Raw genomic sequence first — 25,648 nt, forward strand, 5'->3', positions numbered from 1 at the left:
CCATTTGACAACGGGACAACCGCCCAAAAACCAGTTAAGGTGAACAACCAAAATCACCTTAACGAGCCTGCCAAAAATCAGACAAAGAACTAGCCCTGATTTGGCGCGCAGATAACGAACTCGAAAAAAGTATAATTGTAGGCCCACCGGTAACCAAGGGCAAGCAGACTAAAGCAAGCAAGCGACCAGGGACACTCGAAACGCAAAGAAGCGTTGGGGACAAGCAGGCACACGCTCGGGTTCAGGGTCACTCGAAACTCAAAGAAGCAAACGGAACATCACGGCGAGGAGGCACGGTGGGGCAGGCGCGGCCAAAGACGACTAGGCCACAACCGCAGCCTTACACAGAGACCGACCACGAGCACCGCGGTAACAAAGGGCCGGGTAAACCATACCTTTAGATCATTACCACTACACAGGTAATGATCTAGGCCACCGCGACTGAGCCGACACCGAAGACCGCCAGCCGAACCCCAACCGCAACAAAAAACTCGACGACCAGACCACCACCAGAAGATCAAAACCCGAAGTTTTCCACTCTACAAGATAAAGTACCCAACAAAAACTTTACTCCCTATCTCTAACGGAGAAAAGAAGGTACTCACCCAGACAAATCCACAACCGCGCCCTTACCGCATCTGCGGACTCCACCCAACTGAGGAATCTTCACAGATTCTAAGACTGGGACCACGTGGCAACAGCAGGCCCCAAAGGACACAAAGAGCGAACCCCAAAAACGCAACCGGCTTAATTGACAGGATTCGAACTGTCAAGAAACCCCTATTGGTGAGCATAATCCCTGGCTCTTGTAGTGCAATCTAGTTAGGTATTGGGGGTGGGACAAGGGTAGGGGGATTATTGTGATTTTCCCTCGTTGTGCCATGTGTTCCCCATTCTTAATTAAGTGTACTTTTGTATGCCTGTAACTACTCCGATAATTTAAGTGTGTAATTTTAAGTGTGTCTAAATAAAATACAGTTTTCTTGCACCAAACCAGTTGTCTACTCCAATTCTGTATCGCCACCTGTACCTAAGTCCAGTGTCTAGAACCCAGGGGTGTGGGAGCGATTCGAACCACTCAAAAACAGTCAGGGGCAAAGCTGACTGCACACACCAAACCCCTACAACCATTCAATGAGATCATGGCTGATCTTCTGCCTCAACTCCATTCACCGGCCCTATCGCCATATCCCTTGATGCCCTTACTAGTCAGAAATCTATCGACTTCTGTTTTGAATATACCCAATGAGTGAGCCTCCACAGCCCTCTGGGGTAGAGAATTCCAAAGATTCACCACCCTCTGTGTGAAGAAATTTCTTCTCATCTCAGTCCTGAATGGCCTACCCTTTATCCTGAGGCTGTAGCCCCTGGTTCTAGACTCCCCAGCCAAGGGAAACATTCTCCCAGCATCCATCCTATTAAGCCCTGTAATAATTTTGTATGCTTCAATGAGATCCCCTCTCATTCTTCTGAATTCAAGAGAATACAGGCCTAGTTTAAGCAATCTCTTCTCATACGACAGTCCCGCCATCCCAGGAATCAATCTTGTGAACCTTTGCTGCACTCCCTCTATGGCAAATATATCCTTCCTTATGTAAGGAGACCAAAATTGTACACAGTACTCCAGGTGTGGTCTCACCAAGGCCCTATATAATTGGAATAAGATTTCTTTATTCCTGTACTCAAATCCTCTTGTAATGAAGGCCAGCATACCATTTGCCTTCCTAATGGCTTGCTGCACCTACACATTCACTTTCAGTGACTCATGTACAAGGACACCCAGGTCTCTTTGAGCATCTGCATTCCCCAATCTTTCACCATTTAGAAAATACTCTGCCTTTCTGTTTTTTCTACCAAAGTGGATAACTTCACATTTATCCACATTATATTCCATCTGCCATGTTCTCGCCCACTCACTGAGCCTGTCAAGATCCCCTTGAAGCCTCTTCACATCCTCTTCGCAACTGACACTGCCACCTAGCTTTGTGTCATCAGCAAATTTGGAAATGTTACATTTAGTCCCCTCGTCCAAATCATTGATACAGATTGTGAATAGCTGGGGCCCAAGCACCGATCCTTGCAGTACCCCACTAGTCACAGCCTGCCATCCTGAAAAAGACCCGATTATCCCTACGCTTTGTTTTCTGTCTGTTAACCAATTCTCAATCCATGCTAGTATATTACCCTCAATTCCATGTTCCCTAATTTTGTTCACCAACCTCTTGTGTGGGACCTTATCGAAGGCCTTCTGAAATCCCCTTTGTCTACTCCACTAGTTACATCCTCAACAAACTCCAATAGGTTTGTCAAACAGGATTTCTCTTTCATAAATCCATGTTGACTCTGCCCAATCTTACTATTAATTTCTAAGTGCCCAGTTATTGCATCCTTTATAATAGATTCCAGCATTTTCCCAACTACTGATGTGAGGCTAACAGGTCTGTAGTTCCTCGTTTTCTCTCTCCCTCCTTTCTTCAATAGCGGGGTTACATTTACTATCCTGCAATCTGCAGGAACCGTTCCAGAATCGATAGAATTTTGGAAGATGACAACCAAATCGTCCACTATTCCAATGGCCACCTCTTTCAAAACCCTAGGATGTAGGTCATCCGGTCCTTGGGATTTATCGACTTTTAGTCCCATTAATTTTGCTAGTACAGTTTTTTTTTACTAATAATTTTTTTTAAGTTCCTCATTCTCGTCACACCCTTGGTTTTCTCGTATTTTTGGGAGGTTTTTTGTGTCTTCCTCTGTGAAGACAGAAACAAAGTATTTATTTAATTTCTCTGCCATTTCCTCATTCCCCATTATAAATTCACCCGTCTCTGACTGTAAAGGACCTACATTTACCTTCGCCAGTCTTTATATTTTTTGCTAGTTTGTGCTCATATTCCATTTTCCCTGTAGACAATGGATGAAGATCAGGAATGGAAGTGAAAGACTAGTTTATCCAATTTCATGGCACCTTTTTCAAATTCATATCTTGTCCTAACTGAAGTTAGATGCCCCACATCAGTATTTTTATGGGTATAAAAATAAAAAAGTGAGTTACTGCTCCATCCATTTATATTATAACATTTCAAATTATGTGACCTACAATATGCATAAATTAGTGGGTTGATATTTGAGCAACAGTTCATTATATAAAGAATTTACTACATATTTCCATTACAGGTAGACTACCCTTTATCCGGACTCCCGAAAACCGAAACCCTCTAAAAACCAAAGGTTTTTTCGTTCAGCGTAAGTCGTGCGTACGAACGAAAAAACCTTCGGTTTTTAGAGGGTTCCGGTTTCGGAAGTTCGGATAAAGGGTAAGTCGTGCACACGACCCCCCGCCGACCCCCCCGCGCCCCGACAACCGCCGACCCCCCCGCGGACCCCGCCGGCCCCGACAACCGCCGACCCCCCCGCGGACCCCGCCGGCCCCGACAACCGCCGACCCCCCCGCGGGCCCCGCCGGCCCCGCCAGCCCCGACAACCGCCGACCCCCCCGCGGACCCCGCCGGCCCCGACAACTGCCGACCCCGCCAGCCCCGACAACCGCCGACCCCCCCGCAGACCCCGCCGGCCCCGACCCCCGCCGACCCCGACTGACTTACGCTGAGCGTCAGCGTAAGTCGTGCGCACGACCCCCCGCGGACCCCCGCCGACCCACCTTCCGAAATCCGAAATTCTCCTTTATCCGAAACTCGGCTGGTCCCGAGGTTTTCGGATAAAGGATAGTCTACCTGTACAGAGCTTTGAATGTAATTTTATTGTAAGAAACACAATGCAAACCTGCAGCTCCCATTTATGCAGGTTGAGGATGAAAATGATGGACTAAGCATCTGGGATCCAAAGGTGCATTCAGGTTTAACTTCAACCCAGTATCCAACTGCAATGGTGAAAGTAGATGCCGGCATAAGCATGGTCACATAATAAAACCATTTTGAGAGCGCTGGAATAAAAGAAACATAATTTTTTAATACTGGACAATTTCTACAAAATTCCCATTTCCATATTTATCTCAATATAATTTTGGGAAAAAAGTACATGGCATTAGCAAATACCATTATAAATAACCAGCTTCCTTCGAGTCATAGAATCACAGAATGATACAAGCTTACTGTAACATTTTGACATACTGTTAGGCACAGTGCTTCGCTCATGAACTCGGAGTGCCATTTGGCAATGTTCCATACTTATGTGGTCTGTTGCATACAACTCTTCTCACTGCACTCTTTTCAATTAGTGGTATGCATTTTACCAACCTTGGAACATCAAAGGATGACTGGTCCTTATTGTCATTCAAATCCCTAACTCTTAACTATGGGCCAAGTGCCATACCAACTGAGCTATTCCAGTCTTAATATATTGGTACAGTTCTGCCAGATTCACACAATTGATTTCAAGGACAAGAATTAGTAATGAGCAATTATTTTCTCCCTGTACACCCTGAATAACCTTGTCTTCAACCGTACAATTTGGTGGAGTTTAATTGACTCAATTGCTAATTTCTCTGCTAACCCTTTGAGACTTAGTGTATCTGAACCGCCGTGGGAAGAAACCACAAGCTTGTCTGGTTGTATAATGGTTGTGGTCCTCTACAAAAATCTATTACTGGGTGATTGTAACTTGCTGTTCAATTGTAGGTTTCTTTGAAAGCTGATTTTTTTTATTACAGTAGTTTAGTGGAACACCTGGGATACCACCAAAGGCCCCCGATCCCCCCACGAGGCTTCCATCCAGCCCCCTATCCTCTTCGGCACCCCGCCCCCCTCCTTCTCCAGCCCCACCCAGCCTCCCCCGCTCCTGATCTTCTAGCCACTCCCTGCCCTTGGTTTTCTCCCGGCCCAAAACCCCGGTCTTCTCCGAGCCCACCCATGATCTTCTCCTGGCCCCCCACTGATCTTCTCCCGGCACCACCCGCTTCCCCCGAACCTGCTCCTGGCCCCCCCACCCCGATCTTCTCCTGGCCCGACTCCTCGCTCTGCTCCTGGCCCATTCTCCTGGGTTCCTCGGAGCTTCCTCCCGCCCCCAACCTGCCTTCCCCATTAAAATTCAGCCCAGATTAAGTGTTCATTTATCTCATTGCTGCCTATGGGGCCTTGCTGTACACAAATTGGCTGTTGTATTTCCCTACAATACAACAGTGATTACATGTCAATGGCTGTGCATTGTTTTGGAATGTGCTGAGGACATGAAAAGCACTTTTTTAAATATTTGTTTATGGGATGTGGGCGTCGCTGGCAAGGCCAGCATTTATTGCCCATCCCCAGTTGCCCTCAAGAAGGTGGTGGTGAGCTGCCTTCTTGAACCGCTGCAGTCCGTGTGGTGAAGGTACTCCCACAGTGCTGTTAGGTAGGGAGTTCCAGGATTTTGACCCAGCGATGATGAAGGATTGGCGATATACTTCTAAGACAGGATGGTGTGTGACTTGGAAGGGAACTTGGAGGCGGTGGTGTTCCCACACGTCTGCTGCCCTTCTCCTTCTAGGTGGAAGAGGTCACGGGTTTGGGAGGTGCTGCCGAAGAAGCTCTGGCAAGTTGCTGCAGTGCATCTAATAGATGGTACACACTGCAGCCACGGTACGCTGGTGGTGGAGGGAGTGAATTTTTAAGGTGGTGGATGGGGTGCCAATCAAGCGGGCTGCTTTGTCCTGGATGGTGTCGAGCTTCTTCAGTACTGTTGGAGCTGCACTCATCCAGGCAAGCGGAGAGTATTCCATCACACTCCTTACTTATGCCTTGTAGATGGTAGAAAGGCTTTGGGGAGTCAGGAGGTGAGACACTCGCCGCAGAATACCTAGCCTCTGACTTGCTCTTGTTGCCACAGTATTTATATGGTTGGTCCAGTTAAGTTTCTGGTCAATGGTGACCCCCCAGGATGTTGATGGTGGGGGATTCGGCGATGGTAATGCCGTTGAATGTCAAGGGGCGGTGGTTAGACTCTCACTTGTTGGAGATAGTCGTTGCTTGGCACTTCTGTGGCACGAATGTTACCTGCCACGTATCAGCCCAAGCCTGAACATCGTCCAGGTCTTGTTGCATGCGGGCATGGACTGCTTCATTATCTGAGGAGTTGTGAATGGCACTGAACACTGTGCAGTCATCAGCAAACATCCCCATTTCTGACCTTATGTTGGAGGGAAGGTCATTGATGAAGCAGCTAAAGCTGGTTGGACCGAGGACACTGCCCTGAGGAACTCCTGCAGCGATGTCCTGGGGCTGTGATGGTTGACCTTCAATCACCACAAACATCTTCCTTTGTGCTAGGTATGACTCCAGCCAGTGGGAAGTTTTCCTCCCCGATTTCCATTGACTTCAGTTTTACTAGGGCTCCTTCATGTCACACTTGGTCAAATGTTGCCTTGATGTTAAGAGCAGTCACACTCATTTCTCCTCTGGAATTCAGCTCCTTTGTCCATGTTTGGACCAAGGCTGTAATGAAGTCGGGAGCCGAGTGGTCTTGGTGGAACCCAAACTGGGCATCAGTGAGCCGGTTATTGGTAAGTACTGCTTGATAGCACTGTCGATGACACCTTCCATCAATTTGCTGATGATTGAGAGTAGACTGATGGGGCGGTAATTGGCCGGATTGGATTTGTCCTGCTTTTGGTGGACAGGACATACCTGGGCAGTTTTCCACATTGTCGGATCGATGCCAGTGTTGTAGCTGTACTGGAACAGCTTGGCTAGAGGTGCGGCTAGTTCTGGAGCACAAGTCTTCAGCACGATAGCCAGCACGTTGTCAGGGCTCATAGCCTTTGCTGTATCCAGTGCGCTCAGCCGTTTCTTGATATCACATGGAGTGAATCGAATTGGCTGAAGACTGGCTTCTGTGATGGTGGGGACCTCAGGAGTGGGCCGATATGGAGCATCCACTCGCCACTTCTGGCTGAAGATGGTTGCAAACGCTTCAGCCTTGTCTTTTGCACTCACGTGCTGGGCTCTACCATCATTGAGGATGGGGATATTCATGGAGCCTCCTCCTCCCGTTAGTTGTTTAATGGTCCACCACCATTCACGACTGGATGTGGCAGGACTGCAGAGCTTTGATCTGATCCGTTGATTGTGGGATCGCTTAGCCCTGTCTATAGCATGCTGCTTCCGCTTTTTAACATGCATGTAGTCCTGTGTTGCAGCTTCCCCAGGTTGGCACCTCATTTTTAGGTACGCCTGGTGCTGCTCCTGCCATGCTCTTTTACACTCCTTATTGAACCAGGGTTTGTCCCCTGGCTTGATGGTAATGGTAGAGTGAGGGATATGCCAGGACATGAGCTTACAGATTGTGGTGGAATACAATTCTGCTGCTGCTGATGGCCCACAGCGCCTCATGGATGCCCAGTTTTGAGCTGTTAGATCTGTTCTGAATCTATCCCATTTAGCACGGTGGTAGTGCCACACAACACAATGGAGGGTGTCCTCAGTGTGAAGACAGGACTTCGTCTCCACAATGACTGTGCACTGGTCACTGCTACCAATGCTATCATGGACAGATGCATCTGCGACAGGTAGATTGGTGAGGACGAGGTCAAGTCGGTTTTACCCTCGTGTTGGTTCTCTCACCAACAGGCCCAGACTGGCCTTCAGGACTCGGCCAGTAGTGGTGCTACCGAGCCACTCTTGGTGATGGACATTGTAATCCCCCTTCTTCCAAGTGGTGGTCAACATGGCTTCATCAGCTGAAGGAGGGCGGTAGGTGGTAATCAGCAGGAGGTTTCCTTGTCCATGCTTGACCTGAAGCCATGAGACTTAATGGGGTCTGGAGTCAATGTTGAGGACTACCAGGGCCACTCATTTCTGACTGTATACCACTGTGCTGCCACCCCTAGTGGCTCTGTCCTACCGGTAGACATACCCAGGGATGATGATGGAGGTCTGGGACATTGGCTGAAAGGTATGATTCTGTGAGCATGACTATGTCAGGTTGTTGTTTGACTAGTCTGTGGGGCAGCTCTCCCAATTTTGGCACACATCCCCAGATGTTGGTGAGGAGGACTTTGCAGGGTTGGCTGGGTTAAGCGTCCCGTTGCCGTGTCCGTATCCGGTGCCGAGGTCAATGCCGGGTGGTCCGGTTTCATTCAAATTATTTTGTTTCATAGCGGTTTGTTACAAATGAATGGCTTGCTAGGCCATTTCAGAGGGCAGTTAAGAGTCAACCACGTCACATATAGGCCAGACCAGGCAAGGACAGCAGATTTCCTTCCCTAAAGGACATTGGTGAACCAGATGGGTTTTTACGACAATCCGATAGTACCATTACTGATACTAGCTTTTTATTCCAGATTTATTTAATTTACTGAATTTAAATTTCCTAGCTGCCGTGGTGGGATTTGAACTCATGTCTCACAGATCATTCGTCTAGACCTCTGGATTACTAGCCCAATGACATTACCACTATGCTACCATTCCTACATAAATGCATGTTCTTTCTTTCTAGTACCCAAAACCTGAAGCCTTGGGGTCGATTTTCGTGGAGCCGTCAGGCGGGGTTTCAGGCGTGTGGGGGGAGGGGGAAATCCTGATTTCAGGGGTCCCGACACCATCCCGCCCAAAACCCCGCTCCACGCAACTTTCAGAGGCAGCAGGTACCCGCACCGCACTGGGACCCACCGACCCCAGGCGGAAAGGGATTAGTGCCAATTAACTGCCTGTTAACAGGTAGTTAACAGGCTGTTTTTAGCCTAATCCCTATTTTGAGGGGTTTCGTGTGGGTTTCCCAACGGCTCCAAACCACGTCAGGTTAGAGCAGGCGGGCCGTCGGGTTGAAGGAGTTGGACGGGTCGCGATGTCGGCGCTCAGGTGAGTGATGGGTGCATGAGTGCAAAGGTAAGTGTGTTTGGTGCGTCTAAAGTGTGTAAAGAACTATTACTTACCTTCACAGCCTTTCTTCCTGTAGCCGTCGGGAGCCCATCACTCAGCCGGCACTTAAAGCTAAACGGCTGCGATCTGTGAACAGTGACAGCCTTCAGCTTTGAGTTCTAACTGAGTCTGTGCAGAAGGACTCATGTCAGAACTCAGACTGTCAGTGTTTCACAGCTTCAAACAGCTGTGAAACACTGATATTTCATCTGTCAAGAACTCTGGGCGGGATCAACAAGGTCAATCAAGGGAAAATCGCGCGGATTGGCCGGACGTCAATGTAGGCGGGACTAAAACCCAAAAGTTGTAGTCCCGCCTTCTTCGTGAAAATCGACCCCCTTGTGTTTATTCTTTATAATTCATGATGATGTTACCCAGGCCAATGTAGCTGTTCACTGAGCCTCAGTAAAGGAACAACAGTAAAGTTGGTATAACACAGACATTGAGAAAGAGCTTATCCAAAGCTGTACAGTAATATTTAAAATGGGATAAGTCATGTCAAGAATTAATTGGGACACCAATGCTAGCCTACACAAAGTTAACAACGTAGAGAGAAGGCAGATGGTCATGAAATCCTCCCTCTCTCAACTGTTTCTCATCCATAAATGGATATCAATTAAAACATTCCCCAACTCTATTTTCAATGAGTTCCAAAAAGTATTTGGCTCCTAAGAACAATTAAAAATATACAACATTATCTATGAGGCAAGTTTAAGAAAACTCTGAAGCCATGTAATGTGATGAAGACAATGATAAACAACCTACCAACCTGAAAAAAAGTCTAACTCTTATTGGCAACCAAAAGTAAGGATGTGAGTAGGAGTCAATATTTGAACTGAAGAACACTCTTTTATACAGTACTTGGGAATCCTATTGAAGCTCGCTTTTAATTTGTGCTTCTCCCTATCAACTACAATGTACACTAGAACTCATGTATTGAAACATTGGATTAATAAACTTAAAGAAAAACTGCAGCATCTAAATCAGTTTGGTTAAAAGGAACATGCTGACATAAGGCTCTATCGTGACTTTATCCTTGTATATTCACCCAATAAAATTAATCTTGAGAAATTCAAAATCTTGTACAAAAGGTGACATGCCTCCTGTAAAAGGCTGTTATTTATGGCACATCTCTGAGCTGACATGTAAAAACATTATCCGCAAATGTTTCTGGGGAATTTCTAGCATTAAGAGTAATGCAGGCTTCTCCCACAGTGGCCACTTGTTTTGGAATCCTGTTCTGCAGAGAATTTCTGAGCCTAATAATAACATAGAACCACATCTGTTAACCTAGGAAACTAGCAAAAGTTGAACAGCTTCAAAAAAAACCTACCACAATCTTTGTCAAGTTTGACTCGAAACGTTGACTCTATTTCTCTCTCCACGGATGTTGCCTGGCCTGGCTTTGAATATAGAATGGTTACAGCACAGAAGGAGGCCATTCGGCTCGTCAAGCCCATGCTGGCTCTCTGCAAGAGCACTTCAGCTATCTCATAGAATCATAGAACAGTACAGCACAGAAGGAGGCCATTCAGCCCAATCCAGTTAGTCCCACTCCCCTGCCCTTTCCCCATAGCCCTGCTATTTTTTTCTTCTTCAAGTATTTATCCAATTCCCTTTTGAAAGCCACGATTGAGTCTGCCTCCACCACCCTTTCAGGCAGTGCATTCCAGATCATAACCACTCGCTGGGTAAAAAAGTTTTTCCTCATGTCGCCTTTGGTTCTTTTGCCAATATAAGCCTAGGACATGTGAAAACAAGCAATTAGACAGACTGCCAAGAGACAGGGACTTGAAGGTACGCCCAACATTCCTTCATTTGTAATGGAGAAAATAAACTGTTGGTACACAGAAGCCTGAAGGGGGATACAGGTATTGAAAGCACGAGAAGGTACAGAAGAGATTTACGAGAATGCTTCCAGGGATGAGGGAATATAGTTAAGTGGATAGACGAGAGAAGCTGGGGTTGTTCTCCTTGGAGCATAGAAGGCTAACAGGAGATTTGATAGCGGTGCTTAAAATCATGAAGGATTCAGAGTAAATAAAAAGAAACTGTTTCCAATGGCTGAAGGGTCATTAACGAGAAGGCACAGATTTAAGGTGATTGGCAAAAGAACTAGACGCGACATGAGGAAAATCTTTTTTACGCAACGAGTGGTTAGGATTTGGAATGCACTGCCTGACAGGGTGCTAGATATAGAGTCAATAGTGGTCTTCAAAAGGGAATTGGATAAATACTTGAAGGAGAAAAAAATTGCAGGGATATTGGGAAAGAGCGGGACTAACTGGATTGCTCTTCGAAAGAGCCGGCGCAGACTCAATGGGCTGAAGGGCCTCCTTCTGTGCTGTACTATTCTATGATTCTATGAGAAGTCTGTGACATGCCCCATCCAGAAAATTTAGATTTTTGACACTTCATTTGTGGCATTTTCATGTCTACAATGGCAATCCTAGTGCCCCTTCTTTTCAGTGGAGATAGCATGAGTCAATGTTGCTCTCTAGGGGATAAGGGTTATGATGTCTTAATGTGGCTCATGCATCCACAAAGGAATTTTCAATTGGAGATGCAGAATAGCACAATAAGGCAGGTGCCAGAGTGAATGTCGTCATACAGCAGACCGTTGTGGTCCTGAAACAATGCTTCTGCTGCCTGGATTAGCCAGGGAGGTGCTTTCAAAAGTGAACTCAAATGTGTCAAGAAAATCATGGTGGTCTCTCTTGCATGCTACTTAATACTGCAAAGGTGTCCCAGCTCACAGATGAGGACGTTTACAAAGATGATCAAAATCAAGCCGCTGCAGATGATGGTATGGCACAAGGAGGATCTATTGGCTAAATCTTGTTCACTGATTTATATGATCCTCTCCTCACCACTCTGATCCTCTCACTTCCCTCCCTTCGATACTCTGTCGCCCCTCCCTTCGATACTCTGTCGCCCCTCCCTTCGATACTCTCTCGCCCCCCCCGCGATCCCCTCCCCAGTCTCTCTCTCTCTCCCCCTCCCCAGTCTCTCTCTCTCTCCCCCTCCCCAGTCTCTCTCTCTCTCCCCCTCCCCAGTCTCTCTCTCTCTCCCCCTCCCCAGTCTCTCTCTCTCTCCCCCTCCCCAGTCTCTCTCTCTCCCCCTCCCCAGTCTCTCTCTCTCTCCCCCTCTCCAGTCTCTCTCTCTCTCTCCCCCTCCCCAGTCTCTCTCTCTCTCCCCCTCCCCAGTCTCTCTCTCCCTCTCCCCAGTCTCTCTCTCCCTCTCCCCAGTCTCTCTCTCCCCCCCTCCCCAGTCTCTCTCTCTCTCCCTCCCCAGTCTCTCTCGCTCTCCCCCTCCCCAGTCTCTCTCTCCCTCCCCAGTCTCTCTCTCCCTCCCCAGTCTCTCTCTCTCCCCCTCCCCAGCCTCTCTCTCCCCCTCCCCAGTCTCTCTCTCTCTCCCCCTCCCCAGTCTCTCTCTCTCTCCCCCTCCCCAGTCTCTCTCTCTCTCCCCCGTCTCTCTCTCTCTCTCCCCCTCCCCAGTCTCTCTCTCTCTCCCCTCCCCAGTCTCTCTCTCTCGCCCCCTCCCCAGTCTCGCTCTCTCTCGCCCCCTCCCCAGTCTCTCTCTCTCCCCCCCAGTCTCTCTCTCTCTCCCCCCCCTCCCCAGTCTCTCTCTCTCTGTCTCTCCCTCCCCCTCCCCCCAGTCTCTCTCTCCCACTCTCCCCAGTCAGTCTCTCTTTCTCTCCCACTCTCCCCAGTCTCTCTTGCTATGTCTCTCAATATCTCTCTCCTCCCCTCCTCCCGATTCTCTCTCCCCCCTCGATCCTCTCTCGCCTCCCTCCCTTCAATTCTCTCGCCCCCCCTCCCTTCGATCCTCTCTCGCCCCCCTCCCTTCGATCCTCTCTCGCCCCCCTCCCTTCGATCCTCTCTCTCGCCCCCCCTCCCTTCGATCCTCTCTCTCGCCCCCCTCCCTTCGATCCTCTCTCTCGCCCCCCCTCCCTTCGATCCTCTCTCTCGCCCCCCCTCCCTTCGATCCTCTCTCTCGCCCCCCCTCCCTTCGATCCTCTCTCTCGCCCCCCCTCCCTTCGATCCTCTCTCTCGCCCCCCCTCCCTTCGATCCTCTCTCTCGCCCCCCCACCCTTCGATCCTCTCTCTCGCCCCCCTCCCTTTGATCCTCTCTCGCCTCCCTCCCTTCGATCCTCTCTCTCGCCCCCCTCCCTTCGATCCTCTCTCTCGCCCCCCTCCCTTCGATCCTCTCTCTCGCCCCCCTCCCTTCGATCCTCTCTCCCCCCCACCCTTCGATCCTCTCTCGCCCCCCTCCCTTCGATCCTCTCTCTCGCCCCCCCTCCCTTCGATCCTCTCTCTCGTCCCCCTCCCTCGCCCCCCTCCCTTCGATGCTCTCTCTCGCCCCCCTCCCTTCGATGCTCTCTCTCGCCCCCCTCCCTTCGATCCTCTCTCTCGCCCCCCCCTTGATCCTCTCTCTCGCCCCCCTTTCGATCCTCTCTCTCGCCCCCCCCTTCGATCCTCTCTCTCGCACCCCCCCCTTCGATCCTCTCTCTCGCCCCCCTTCGATCCTCTCTCTCCCCCCCCCTTCGATCCTCTCTCTCGCCCCCCCTTCGATCCTCTCTCTCGCCTCCCCCTTCGATCCTCTCTCTCGCCCCTCCCTTCGATGCTCTCTCTCGCCCCCCCTTCGATCCTCTCTCTCGCCCTCCCCCTTCGATCCTCTCTCTCGCCCTCCCCCTTCGATCCTCTCTCGCCCTCCCCCTTCGATCCTCTCTCTCGCCCCTCCCTTCGATGCTCTCTCTCGCCCCCCCTTCGATCCTCTCTCTCGCCCCCCTTCGATCCTCTCTCTCGCCCCCCTTCGATCCTCTCTCGCCCCCCTTCGATCCTCTCTCTCGCCCCCCCTTCGATCCTCTCTCTCACCCCCCTCCCTTCGATCCTCTCTCTCGCCCCCCCTTCGATCCTCTCTCTCGCCCCCCCCTTCGATCCTCTCTCTCGCCCCCCCCTTCGATCCTCTCTCTCGCCCCCCCCTTCGATCCTCTCTCTCGCCCCCCCCTTCGATCCTCTCTCTCGCCCCCCCCTTCGATCCTCTCTCTCGCCCCCCTTTCGATCCTCCCTCTCGCCCCCCCCTTCGATCCTCTCTCTCGCCCCCCTTTCGATCCTGATTTTCTGGCCATCGGCCACCAACGGATCCCCTGACCTTTTCCGCACGGAGCAGAGGAAAGCATTGCCCACGGTGCAAGCCGCACATGTGCGGCTCTGGTATACTGCGCGAATGCACAGAAGGCTGCGAAGGTGTTCGTGCAAATAATCACAGCGATAAATTATATGCTGTGAAGCAAGAACAACTTGCATTTCTATAATGCCATTAACATAGTAAAATATCCCAAGGTGCTTCACTGGAGCGATTATCAAATAAAATTTGACATCGAACCACATAAGGACATAGTAGGACAAGTGACCAAAAGCTTGGTCAAAGAGGTAGGTTTTAAGGAGCTTCTTAAAGGAGGAGAAAGAGGTTGAAAGGTTTAGAGAGAGAATTCTAGACAAAGGGCCCAGGCAGCTGAAGGCACGGCTGCCAACAGTGGAGCGGTTAAAATTGGGGATGTACAAGAGGCCAGAATTGGTGGAGCGCAGAGATCGAGGAGGGTTATAGAGAAAGGGAGGGGAAGGGCATGGTGGGATTTGAAAACAAGGATGAGAATTTTAAAATTGAGGCGCTGTCAGACCAGGAGCCAATGTCGGTCAGCGAGCATGGGGTGATGGGTGGACGGGTCTTGGTGCGAGTTAGGATACGGGCAGCAGAGGTTTGGATGAGTTCAAGTTTATGGAGGGTGGAAGATGGGAGGCCGGCCAGGAGAGGGGAGTGAGCCTTTGGCGCAGTGGTAGCATTCCTGCTTCTGGGCCAGAAGGTGCAGGGTTCGAACCCCACTCTAGACAGTCCCGGTGAGTGGAGTTGGAGTTCCAGCTTTGAATTCAGGGTTGACATCTAGCCGGATACTCGCGTCCGGCGGGTGTGGGTGGCCCCCCCCCCCTCATCGTATGGATTGTGGGAGCCATAAAACTCACCCGCCGTATAGGACTAACCACCCTATCGGCCGTGGAAGGAGCGTTAATGACTGTTAGTCAGCCTGCGAATCCTTCCACTTACAAAGGGAACAGTGAGAAGACACGAAAAGAAGAAGAAGCCAAGAGAGCATTGGAATGGTCAAATCGAGAGGCAACAAAGGCATGGATGAGGGTTTCAGCAGCAGATGAGCTGATGCAGAGGCAGAGAAGGGCAATAAGAAACATCAGCTGTTCATAGTAACATATTATATTGCTTCCCACAGTCAACAGTCTGCCCACAGTCAAACATTCCCAAAGGTCATAAACACTTTGCCTGAACTCTCAATTTCATGGAATGCTTCGGGAAGTATACTTTCCATGCAAGAAATCCATTAAGTAATTTTTAAACTGCTCAGCATTCTTCTTGATCACTACAACTATCCTTTTATAAAGTCATACAGTTAATCAGGTGCCTGATTAAATTGCTTATGGCTTTACTGTTTACTCCCTGTAATATACACTAAGGCACTAAATTTGCCATGAACACAGAGGCTGACACATGGCCAGGTGCAAATAAGAAGCCCTAATATTTCAGTGATTCATGTTTCAATAATGTGTGTGATGTGCAGCGCCATTTACATTGTGTGTCTTAATGTCCCACTGTACTTCTCTTGAAGTGCTATCCAATCTACTTTGTGTTTATTTCAAAGTGAGGCAGCTAAAATGGAAGAGTCAGGCATTGTGGCTGCCTGGGATGTCTGTTGTGTCTTCCTTGGGTAGATTGGATGACAGCTTCAAATGCTGAAGTCTCACTGGGACTTGGTGTGCCTGCCATATGAGCTACTGTATGGCTTTACAGTGCCACTCACATGAAATGTAGGCAACCACTACAAGCCAGCCTGCATGCCGCAGTTGGGAGACCAAGGCTGGAATTTTCCGGGGTGTCAGCGGGCGGGATCAGTGGCAGGTCAGGTGGGAAAGTGTTTTTTTTTTTTTGACAGTGTGATGAAATATTCCATTCATCACTGCCTGTGACTGTGGTCGGTTTCAGGTTTCTCCTCACCATTGTATTGTATATCACTGCCTGTGACTGTGGTTGGTTTCAGGTTACTCCTCACCATTGTATTGTATATTGGAATGCATTGTGTGTAGGGCTCCGCCCATACCTGGCCCCTATGTAAGCAAGCAGTCTGGCCTCATATCCAGTACTGCAGATCTCCAGATGGAAGATACCTCTCTCCACTGCGTGTTATCTTCTAAGTTAATAAAAGCCTTGTTTTGTTTCGCTAACATCGAGTCTCGGAATTATTGAGGCAGATCAATTTTATTAATTTATTTTTCAACACAATGGACCAACTCCTGAAACCCGAACGTTTGGATTTGGATCAGCATGCTCCGGACGCATCAGCACGCTTCGGACACTGGTTTAGGTGTATGGAATTCTTCCTGGACAATTCCGCAGCCGTCAAAGACGCTACGGACGCTGCGAGGATGAAACTCGGAATTCTGCGGAATTGGGTAAGCCACCGGGTTTACCCCCTCATCCAAGACGCCGACACGTACCTGGCCGCCTGCGACATCTTAAAGGCGCATTACCAGCAGCCTACGAATGAGGTGTATGCTAGGCATCTGCTCACCACTCGCGCACAGCGACCTAGGGAATCGGTGGAGGAGTTCCTAGGCACCCTGAAAATGCTTGGCAAAGACTGCAAGTGCCGAGATGTAAAAGCCGCAGTGTACACCGACGAGCTTGTTCGCGATGCCTTTATCACAGGCCTCAGCTCCACTTACATCCGGCAAAGACTGCTGGAAAAAACGGGATTGGACCTGAAACAGGCTGCGGACACCGCGCGATCCCTGGATGTGGCCCAGAGAAACTCGGACGCCTACTCTTCAGCCCGCGCCGTCCACGCCGCCACGTGTGCACCAAGGGCACCGCCATCTTGGAAGGCATCTTCCCCGCCCAGCAGCCCGACACCGTCGGGGCCCCGCTCTCCCCCCAGAAGCCCTACGACAGCCGCGACGCGTCGGGGACCCAACTGCTACTTCTGCGGGCAGCCAAAGCATACCAGAAACCTGTGCCCGGCGAAAGGCACCACCTGCTTTAAGTGCGGTAAGAAGGGGCACTTCGGGAAGGTGTGCAGAGGGAACCCCGCCGGAAAACCAACTGCCGGAAAACCCGCCACCGCCGCGTGCGCGCCGTGGGAGCGGCCATCTTGGACGCCATCTTGCCTGACCTCGTGGGGTCTGCCATCTTATGAGCAGACAGCGTGGACGCCATCTTGTCTCGATCAGGGCCCTACAGTGGCATCGGTCACAGTGGACCAGAGCAGGCCGCACCCGCTATCCAAATCAATGGTGGACATCGAGGTAAACGGGTGCAGGGTTAAATGTTTAATTGACAGTGGAAGCACAGAGAGTTTTATCCACCCTGAACTGGCACAACAACTCTCCCTAAAGGTGGTCCCTACTCAGGGTACCATCTCTATGGCTGATAAAACCCAAACATCGACCATTCTGGGTTACTGCACGGTACAATTGTCCGTTAACGGAACTGTTTATGATAATTTTAAAGTATTAATCATGAAGAATCTATGTGCGAGCATGATCTTAGGCCTGGATTTCCAGTGCAACCACCAAAGCATCACGCTCAAGTACGGTGGGCCCCAGCCGCCCCTCAGTGAGCGGTCTGGCTACCCTGAAGGTAAAGCCGCCTTCGCTATTCGCGAACCTTACCCCTAACTGCCGGCCAATAGCGACCAAAAGCAGGAGGTACAGCTGGGAGGACAGGCGGTTTATCGCGACCGAGGTAGACAGGCTCCTGAAAGAGCGCATTATTGAACGCAGCAACAGCCCGTGGCGTGCCCAAGTGGTAGTGGTAAGGGGTAGCGAGAAGAATCGGATGGTGATCGACTATAGCCAAACGATCAACAGGTACACCCAACTAGACGCCTACCCGCTACCCCGCATATCAGAAATGGTGAACCAAATCGCCCAATACCGGGTGTTCTCCACCATCGACCTCAAGTCAGCGTACCACCAGCTCCCTATCAGACCAGAGGACCGCCCGTACACCGCCTTCGAGGCGAACAGACGCCTCTACCAATTCCTCAGAGTCCCCTTTGGGGTGACGAATGGGGTCTCGGTCTTCCAGAGGGAGATGGACCGCATGGTCGATGACCACCACTTGCAGGCAACCTTCCCCTACCTCGACAACGTCACCATCTGCGGTCACAACCAGCAGGATCATGACTCGAACCTCGAGAGGTTCCTGGAAACCGCACAAAAACTCAACCTCACCTACAACGAGGACAAGTGCGTTTTCAACACCACGCGCCTCTGCATACTAGGCAGCATGGTGGAGAATGGGGAAATCGGACCAGACCCCGACCGATTGCGCCCCCTACGGGAGCTGCCCCTACCCAACACTCCCAAAGCCCTGAAAAGGTGCCTGGGGTTATTTTCTTATTATTCCCAATGGGTCCCCAACTACTCCGACAAAGCCCACCCCCTCTTGAAAGCATCCTCTTTTCCGCTCTCTGCTGAGGCCCACGCCGCCTTCAAAAGCATTAAGCAGGATATTGAGCGGGCCACGCTACAGGCAGTGGACGAGAACACTCCATTTCAAGTGGAAAGTGATGCGTCTGACTTCGCCTTGGCGGCCACCCTCAACCAGGCGGGGCGGCCCGTAGCTTTCTTCTCGAGGACCCTCCAAGGGCCCGAGATCAGACACTCCTCCGTGGAAAAGGAGGCCCAAGCCATCGTGGAGGCAGTGCGCCACTGGCACCACTACCTAGCCGGCAAACGCTTCACCCTACTTACAGACCAGCGGTCGGTAGCGTTTATGTTCAATAATAAACAGAGGGGGAAGACTAAAAACGATAAGATTCTTAGGTGGCGGATCGAGCTCTCCACCTTCGAGTATGACATCATTTACCGGCCAGGGGCCCTTAACGAATCCCCTGACGCCCTCTCACGAGGGATGTGTGCCAGCGCCACCGGGGATCGGCTACAGACCCTCCACAACGACCTCTGCCACCCAGGGGTCACGCGGCTGTTCCACTTCATAAAGTCCCGTAACTTACCCTACTCGATTGAGGAAGTTCGGTCTCTGACCAGGAACTGCCGCACTTGCGCTGAGTGCAAGCCTCGGTTCTACCGCCCAGATAGAGCCCACTTAATCAAAGCTACACGGCCCTTCGAGCGGCTCAGCTTAGATTTCAAGGGCCCCCTCCCGTCCATCGACCGCAATGTTTACTTCCTGAACATTGTGGACGAATACTCCCGGTTCCCATTCGCCTTCCCCTGCCCAGACATGACCAGCGCCACGGTCATTAAATGCCTCAACAGCCTGTTCTGCCTGTTCGGTATGCCGAGCTACATCCATACGGATAGGGGGGCGTCCTTCATGAGTGAAGAGCTACGCCAGTACATGCTGTCCAGGGGGATCGCCACGAGCCGTTCCACCAGCTACAACCCCCGGGGTAACGGCCAAGTGGAGCGAGAGAACGGGACAGTATGGAAAGCAGTCACTCTAGCTCTAAGGACCAAGGGCCTCCCTATCTCCCGCTGGCAGGAAGTCCTCTCGGATGTGCTCCATTCGATACGGTCGCTATTGTGTACTGCCACTAATGCCACGCCTCATGAACGAATGTTTGTCTTTCCCCGGAAATCTACCTCAGGCGTATCCATGCCGTCATGGCTCTCCACCCCAGGTCCGGTATTCGTGCGAAGGCATGTGAGGGGCCACAAGACGGACCCTCTCGTGGAGCCAGTGTACCTACTCCACGCCAACCCCCAATACGCATATGTCCGGCACGCCGACGGAAGGGAGGACACCGTGTCCATAAAAGACGTCGCCCCAGCCGGTAATGACAACACCCACGGCGATAGCAGCGACAACGATCGCAGCAACCTTTACCCACCCACTACTCTTTCATCACCCCCGGAAGAACATCGACCAACGGCACCCCCACCAACTACCCCTTCAACAACCCTGGCGGCACCCCCGGCAGAGACCCAGGAGGCCCCCGGGGACACCCAGCCGACACCCGCGACACCACATCAGCCACGTCGGTCGCAGAGGACTACCAAACCCCCGGACAGACTAAATCTATAGAAGGGGTGAATGTGATGAAATATTCCATTCATCACTGCCTGTGGCTGTGGTCGGTTTCAGGTTTCTCCTCACCATTGTATTGTATATCACTGCCTGTGACTGTGGTTGGTTTCAGGTTTCTCCTCACCATTGTATTGTATATTGGAATGTATGGAATGCATTGTGTGTAGGGCTCCGCCCATACCTGGCCCCTATGTAAGCAAGCAGTCTGGCCTCATATCCAGTACTGCAGATCTCCAGATGGAAGATACCTCTCTCCACTGCGTGTTATCTTCTAAGTTAATAAAAGCCTTGTTTTGTTTCGCTAACATCGAGTCTCGGAATTATTGAGGCACATCAGACAGCAGGTCAGGAACCTGCTGTCAACCCGCCACAACGTGCCTTTCCCAATGTCGGCTCTGTCGGCGCTGGGCAGACCCAACAGGTAGCGGCGGGGGACCCAATTAAACTAATTATAATGTACTAACCAGACCCTTAACAGGCTTTTTTTACCTTACTTTTTAACTTTAACTTCATGGCCACGGGAACCATGCTGTTCGGTGACCAAGTCGTTCAACCTAAGGTGGGAGTTCAGTGGCCATTGCTCCAGCTGATTACTTGACAGCTTCAAATGTACAGTAAAAGCTCCCACCCGACAGATCATCACTTTCCTCAGCCACAAGATGTTCCTCACTGCATTTCCACAACAGATTCACCATGCTGCAAGTCTTTCCACCAATCTCACCTCATTACCTCTCTCAATATTGACAGATCGTTTCTGTCATCAGTACTTCACCTGCCATCTATTCCATCAGCATGGGTGCTGTTTATATTGTCTCACCTTGGTCCTCAGAATCGGACCATGATGAGCCCAACACCTGCAGCACCAACTCCACCAACCTTAGAAGATAGAAGACAGGAGCAGGAGTAGGCCATTCGGCCCCTAGAGCCTGCTCCGCCATTCAATGAGATCATGGCTGATCATCCAATTTCAGTACGCTGTCCCTGCCTTCTCTCCATATCCCTTGATCCCTTTAGCCTTAAGAAATATATCTAACTCCTTCTTGAATATATTAAATGAATTGGCCTCTACTGCCTTCTGTGGTAGAGAATTCCACAGGTTCACCACTCTCTGGGTGAAGAAATTCCTCCTCGTCTCTGTCCTAAATGGCTTACCCCTTATCCTTAGACTGTGACCCCTGGTTCTGGACTCCCCCGCCATCGGGAACATCCTTCCTGCATCTAGTCTGTCTAGTCCTGTTAAAATTTTATAAGTTTCAATGAGATCCCCTCTCATTCATCTAAACTCCAGCGAGTATAAGCCCAATCGACCCAATCTCTCCTCATACGTCATTCCTGCCATCCCAGGTATCAGCCTGGTGAATCTTCGCTGCACTCCCTCCATGGCAAGAACATCCTTCCTCAGATAAGGTGACCAAAACTGCACACAATACTCAAGATGTGGTCTCACGAAGGCCCTGTACAACTGCAGCAAGACATCCTTGTTTCTGTACTCGAACCCTCTCACTACGAAGGCCAACATACCATTTGCCTTCTTAACCGCCGCTGCACCTGCATGCTTACCTTCAGCGACTGGTGCACAAGGACACCCAGGTCTCGTTGCACTTCCCCTTCTTCCAATCTACTGCCATTCAGATAATAATCTGCCTTCATGTTTTTGACACCAAAGTGGATAACCTCACATTTATCCACGTTATATTGCATCTGCCATGCTTCTGCCCAATCACCCAACCTGTCCAAATCATACTGGAGTTTCTCGGCATCCTCCTCACAGCACACACGCCCACCCAGCTTTGTGTCGTCTGCAAACTTGGAGATATTACATCTAGTTCCCTCGTCTAGATCATTAATATATATTGTGAATAGCTGGGGTCCTAGGACCGATCCCTGCGGTACCCCACTAGTCACTGCCTGCCACTCGGAAAAAGACCCGTTTATTCCAACTCTTTGCTTTCTGTCTGCCAACCAGTTCTCTATCCAAGTCAATACCTTGCCCCCAATTCCATGTGCCTTAATTTTACACGCTAATCTCTTATGCGGGACCTTATCGAAAGCCTTCTGAAAGTCCAAATACACCACATCCACTGGTTCTCCCTTATCTATTTTACCAGTTACATCCTCAAAAAATTCCAGTCGATTAGTCAAGCTGTCCGATCCTGTCACTGTTTTCCAAGTGCTCTGCCATTACATCTTTTATAATGGACTCTAGCATTTTCCCCACTACCGATGTCAGGCTTACCGGTCTATAATTCCCCGTTTTCTCTCTACCACCTTTTTTGAATAGTGGGATAACATTAGCTACCCTCCAATCCATGGGTACTGTTCCAGAGTCTATCGAATTTTGGAAGATGACCAGCAATGCATCTACTATTTCTAGGGCCACTTCCTTAAGTACCCTAGGATGTAGATTATCAGGCCCTGGGGATTTATCGGCCTTCAATCCCATCAATTTCCCCAACATCATTTCCCTACAAATACTGATTTCTTTCAGTTCCTCCCTCTCAACCTTCTCCACAATCATCTGATGCTGCACAGGACACAGGGATGGCTTCATCATGGCCAGATTTATTTAATTTTACGCTGTACATCCTGGCTACCACATGATGTGCCAGGTTGGCACCACCCCACACCAACACCATAAAGCATCCCTACAAAGACCAAGCCATTCCTTTCACACTCATCACCATTTCAGGGAGGGTACCATTATGTCTCACCATTCACTGCAACTCACGAAGCCACTTCCAAATGTGCACACAAGTCTGTCCAAGACCGGACAGTGTTGAAAATAAAGATTTCAATGTTTGACACCACACTAATAGAAACTTTACATAAACATTGAATAAAACACCTAAGTGGCTACCCTTGTGTGTTGTTAGTTGGTATGATTGCACTAGGGTGAGGGTGAAGGTGAGTGTGAGGGGTGGCTAGTGAGATGGGCATGTGATAATGTAGATAGAGAGGGATGGGTGGAGGTGCAAGGTAAGTTGGTGTGAGTAAGGATGTGCAGGAGTAGGGTAGGGAAGGCAGATTGATGGAGATGTGATGAGAAGCACAGAATGATGAGTGTGGCTTTGTAGTAACGTTTCGTGATCTAATGAGATAATTGAAAGGTTTGCAACACTGCAGCCTGGTCCTCCTGACTACATCCCTGCTTGTGCCCTCCTGTGCAATGTGCAACCAGGCTATTTTGGTCTCCTGGGAGGTGTCTTCCGCCCATCGGAAGGGAAGAGGACTTCCCTGTGTGCTCTGACTGCCTCTATAAGCATATAGAGGGAGTCATGAGAGAACCTGGGTGCAGTCCTCTGCCTCTGTGCAGTGATTATCAGTGTTTGCAGCACTTCAATGCTGCAGAATACTGACAGCACAGATGTCAAAGAAAGTTGGCCATGGTCCCTTTAAGGAAACCGGCTGATGACGTGTCATGAATGATGTCACCAGACCGGCTTCCTCTAATTGGGCCGGGAAACGCGCTGGGCAGGCTTAACAAGCCCCATCAACGTAAATTCATTTTAGACAGTGGGATGGAGCCAGCAGCAGGGCCGCAACCCGCCACCAATGTCGCCCGGCCCAGACCTGCCAAGGTGAGCAAAATCCCTGCCTAAGTTCTCACCAAGACACCTGGTCTTGTTGAACAAGACTTTTAGTCCTTTATAGGCCTACAAAACACTATCTCAAGGTGCGCTACATCACATCACCAGTGCTAATATTCTCATGACATTCTGCCACTGAAATGGCTGTGAGTCATAGCACTGCCCAGTGCAGAAGAGATTGAGTGTGCCATGAAGTCAATGGCAGAGTTCAACAACAACAACTTGTATTTATATAGCGCCTTTAACGTAGTAAAACGCCCCAAGGTGATTCACAGGAGTGTTATGAGAAAAAAAAATTGACACCAAGCCACATAAGGATAAATTAGGGTAAATGACCAAAAGCTTAGTCAAAGAGGTAGGTTTTAAGGAGCGTCTTCAAGGAGGAAAGAGAGCTAGAGAGGCAGAGAGGTTTAAGGAGGGAAATACAGAGCTTAGGGCCTAGGCAACTGAAGGCAAGGCCACCAATGGTTGAGCAATTAAAATCAGTGACGCTCAAGAGGGCAGAATTAGAGGAACGCAGATATCTCAGGGGGTTGTGGGGCTGGAGGAGATTACAGAGGTAGGGAGGAGCGAAGCCATGGAGGGATTTAAAAACAAGGATGAGAATTTTAAAATCGAGATGTTGCTTAACAGGGGGCCAATGTAGTTCGACGAGCACAGGGGTGATGGATGAACGAGGCTTAGTGCGAAACAACTCAGTTCTGACGAAAGGTCTTCGACCTGAAACGTTAACTCCGTTTCTCTCTCCACGGATGCTGCCTGGCCTGCTGAGTTTTTCCAGCGTTTTCTGTTGTTATTTCGGATTTCCAGCATCCGCAGTATTTTGCTATTGAGACTTAGTGCGAGTTAGGACACGGGCAGCCGAGTTTTGGATGACCGCAAGTTTACAGAGGGTAGAACGTCAGAGGCCAGCCAGAAGTGTGTTGGAATAGTCAAGTCTAGAGGTAACAAAGGCATGGATGAGGGTTGTAGCAGCGGATGAGCTGAGGAGGGGCGGAGATGGGCAATGTCACAGAGGTGGAAATAGGCGGTTTTAGTTATGGCGTGGATATGTGGTCTGAAACTCATTTCCGGGTCAAATATGACACCAATGTTGCGAACAGTCTGGTTTAGCCTCAGACAAATGCTTGTGAGAGGGATGGAGTCGGTGGCTAGGGAATGGAGTTTGTGGTGGGGACTGAAGACAATGGCTTCGGTCTTCCCAATATTTAATTGGAGAAAATTTGTGCTCATCCAGTACTGAATGTCAGACAGGCAGTCTGACAATTTAGAGACCGTGGAGGAGTCGAGAGAAATGGTGGTGAGGTAGAGCTGGTTGTTGCCAGCGTACATGTGGAAACTGACACTGAGTTTTCGGATGATGTCGCCGAGGGGCAGCATGTAGATGAGAAATAGGAGGGGGCGAAGGATAGATCCTCGGGGGACCCCAGAGGTAACAATGCATGAGCAGGAAGAGAAGCCATTGCAGGGGATTCTCTGGCTATGGTTATTACGAGTTCATTACAGATCCTTGTTCTGTTGTAATGGACACAAGCTTGGGGCTAAACTACTTCTATGGACATGCACCTCATGCACACTTTCATGGTCATACAGAATCTTCATTTTGAAAGGAGGGTCCCAAGAGGCTTAAATCTAGAATGAACTCTGTTGGGCCCATGCACATGCTGAACTTCTGTGCAGCATGTTCCAGACATCCTTCACTACCAACACTGCCCCTTTATCATCCAAGACTTGTGTTCTTGTATACCTCCGAGCAGCCAGCTCTTGGTGGTATTGGCAATGGGATAGGAGCAGGGCACCTCCTCTTTCTACCCCACCTTATTATGTTAGCCTCAAATGGTACATAGGCCAGGGAGACCAAAGAGGGTTGGAGAGAAGACAGAACGATTCAAGCCACACATGTACACATACGCATGTAAAAGCACATTCGTACACATGCACGTGCGCACACTCACTCCTTTTGGATGAATAAATAAACCCATTATTAGGTCCTACTTTGGAAGTTTCCTCTAACACACAATACTCCTCATACTACTCATTTACTGGTAAATTTCTCTCATTTCACCTATATAGTAAAACTAGTTTCAAAGT

At 49.9% G+C, this 25,648-nt stretch overlaps 1 protein-coding gene across 2 annotated transcripts in view; it reads right to left on the minus strand.

Moving 5' to 3' along the window:
* Positions 1-25,648, minus strand: part of LOC147124324 (aminopeptidase O-like) — a 104,774-nt gene that overhangs the window by 41,899 nt on the left and 37,227 nt on the right. For both annotated transcript variants that reach the window (XM_085984999.1, XM_085984997.1), the window contains exon 4: positions 3,781-3,940. In XM_085984999.1, coding sequence (XP_085841125.1) covers positions 3,781-3,940 — 160 coding nt within the window. The remainder of the gene's footprint in view (positions 1-3,780; positions 3,941-25,648) is intronic.

The sequence above is a fragment of the Somniosus microcephalus genome, chromosome 1, assembly GCF_052327205.1.
Source record: "Somniosus microcephalus isolate GS21.2 chromosome 1, FLI_Smic_1.0, whole genome shotgun sequence".
Lineage (NCBI taxonomy): Eukaryota > Metazoa > Chordata > Chondrichthyes > Squaliformes > Somniosidae > Somniosus > Somniosus microcephalus.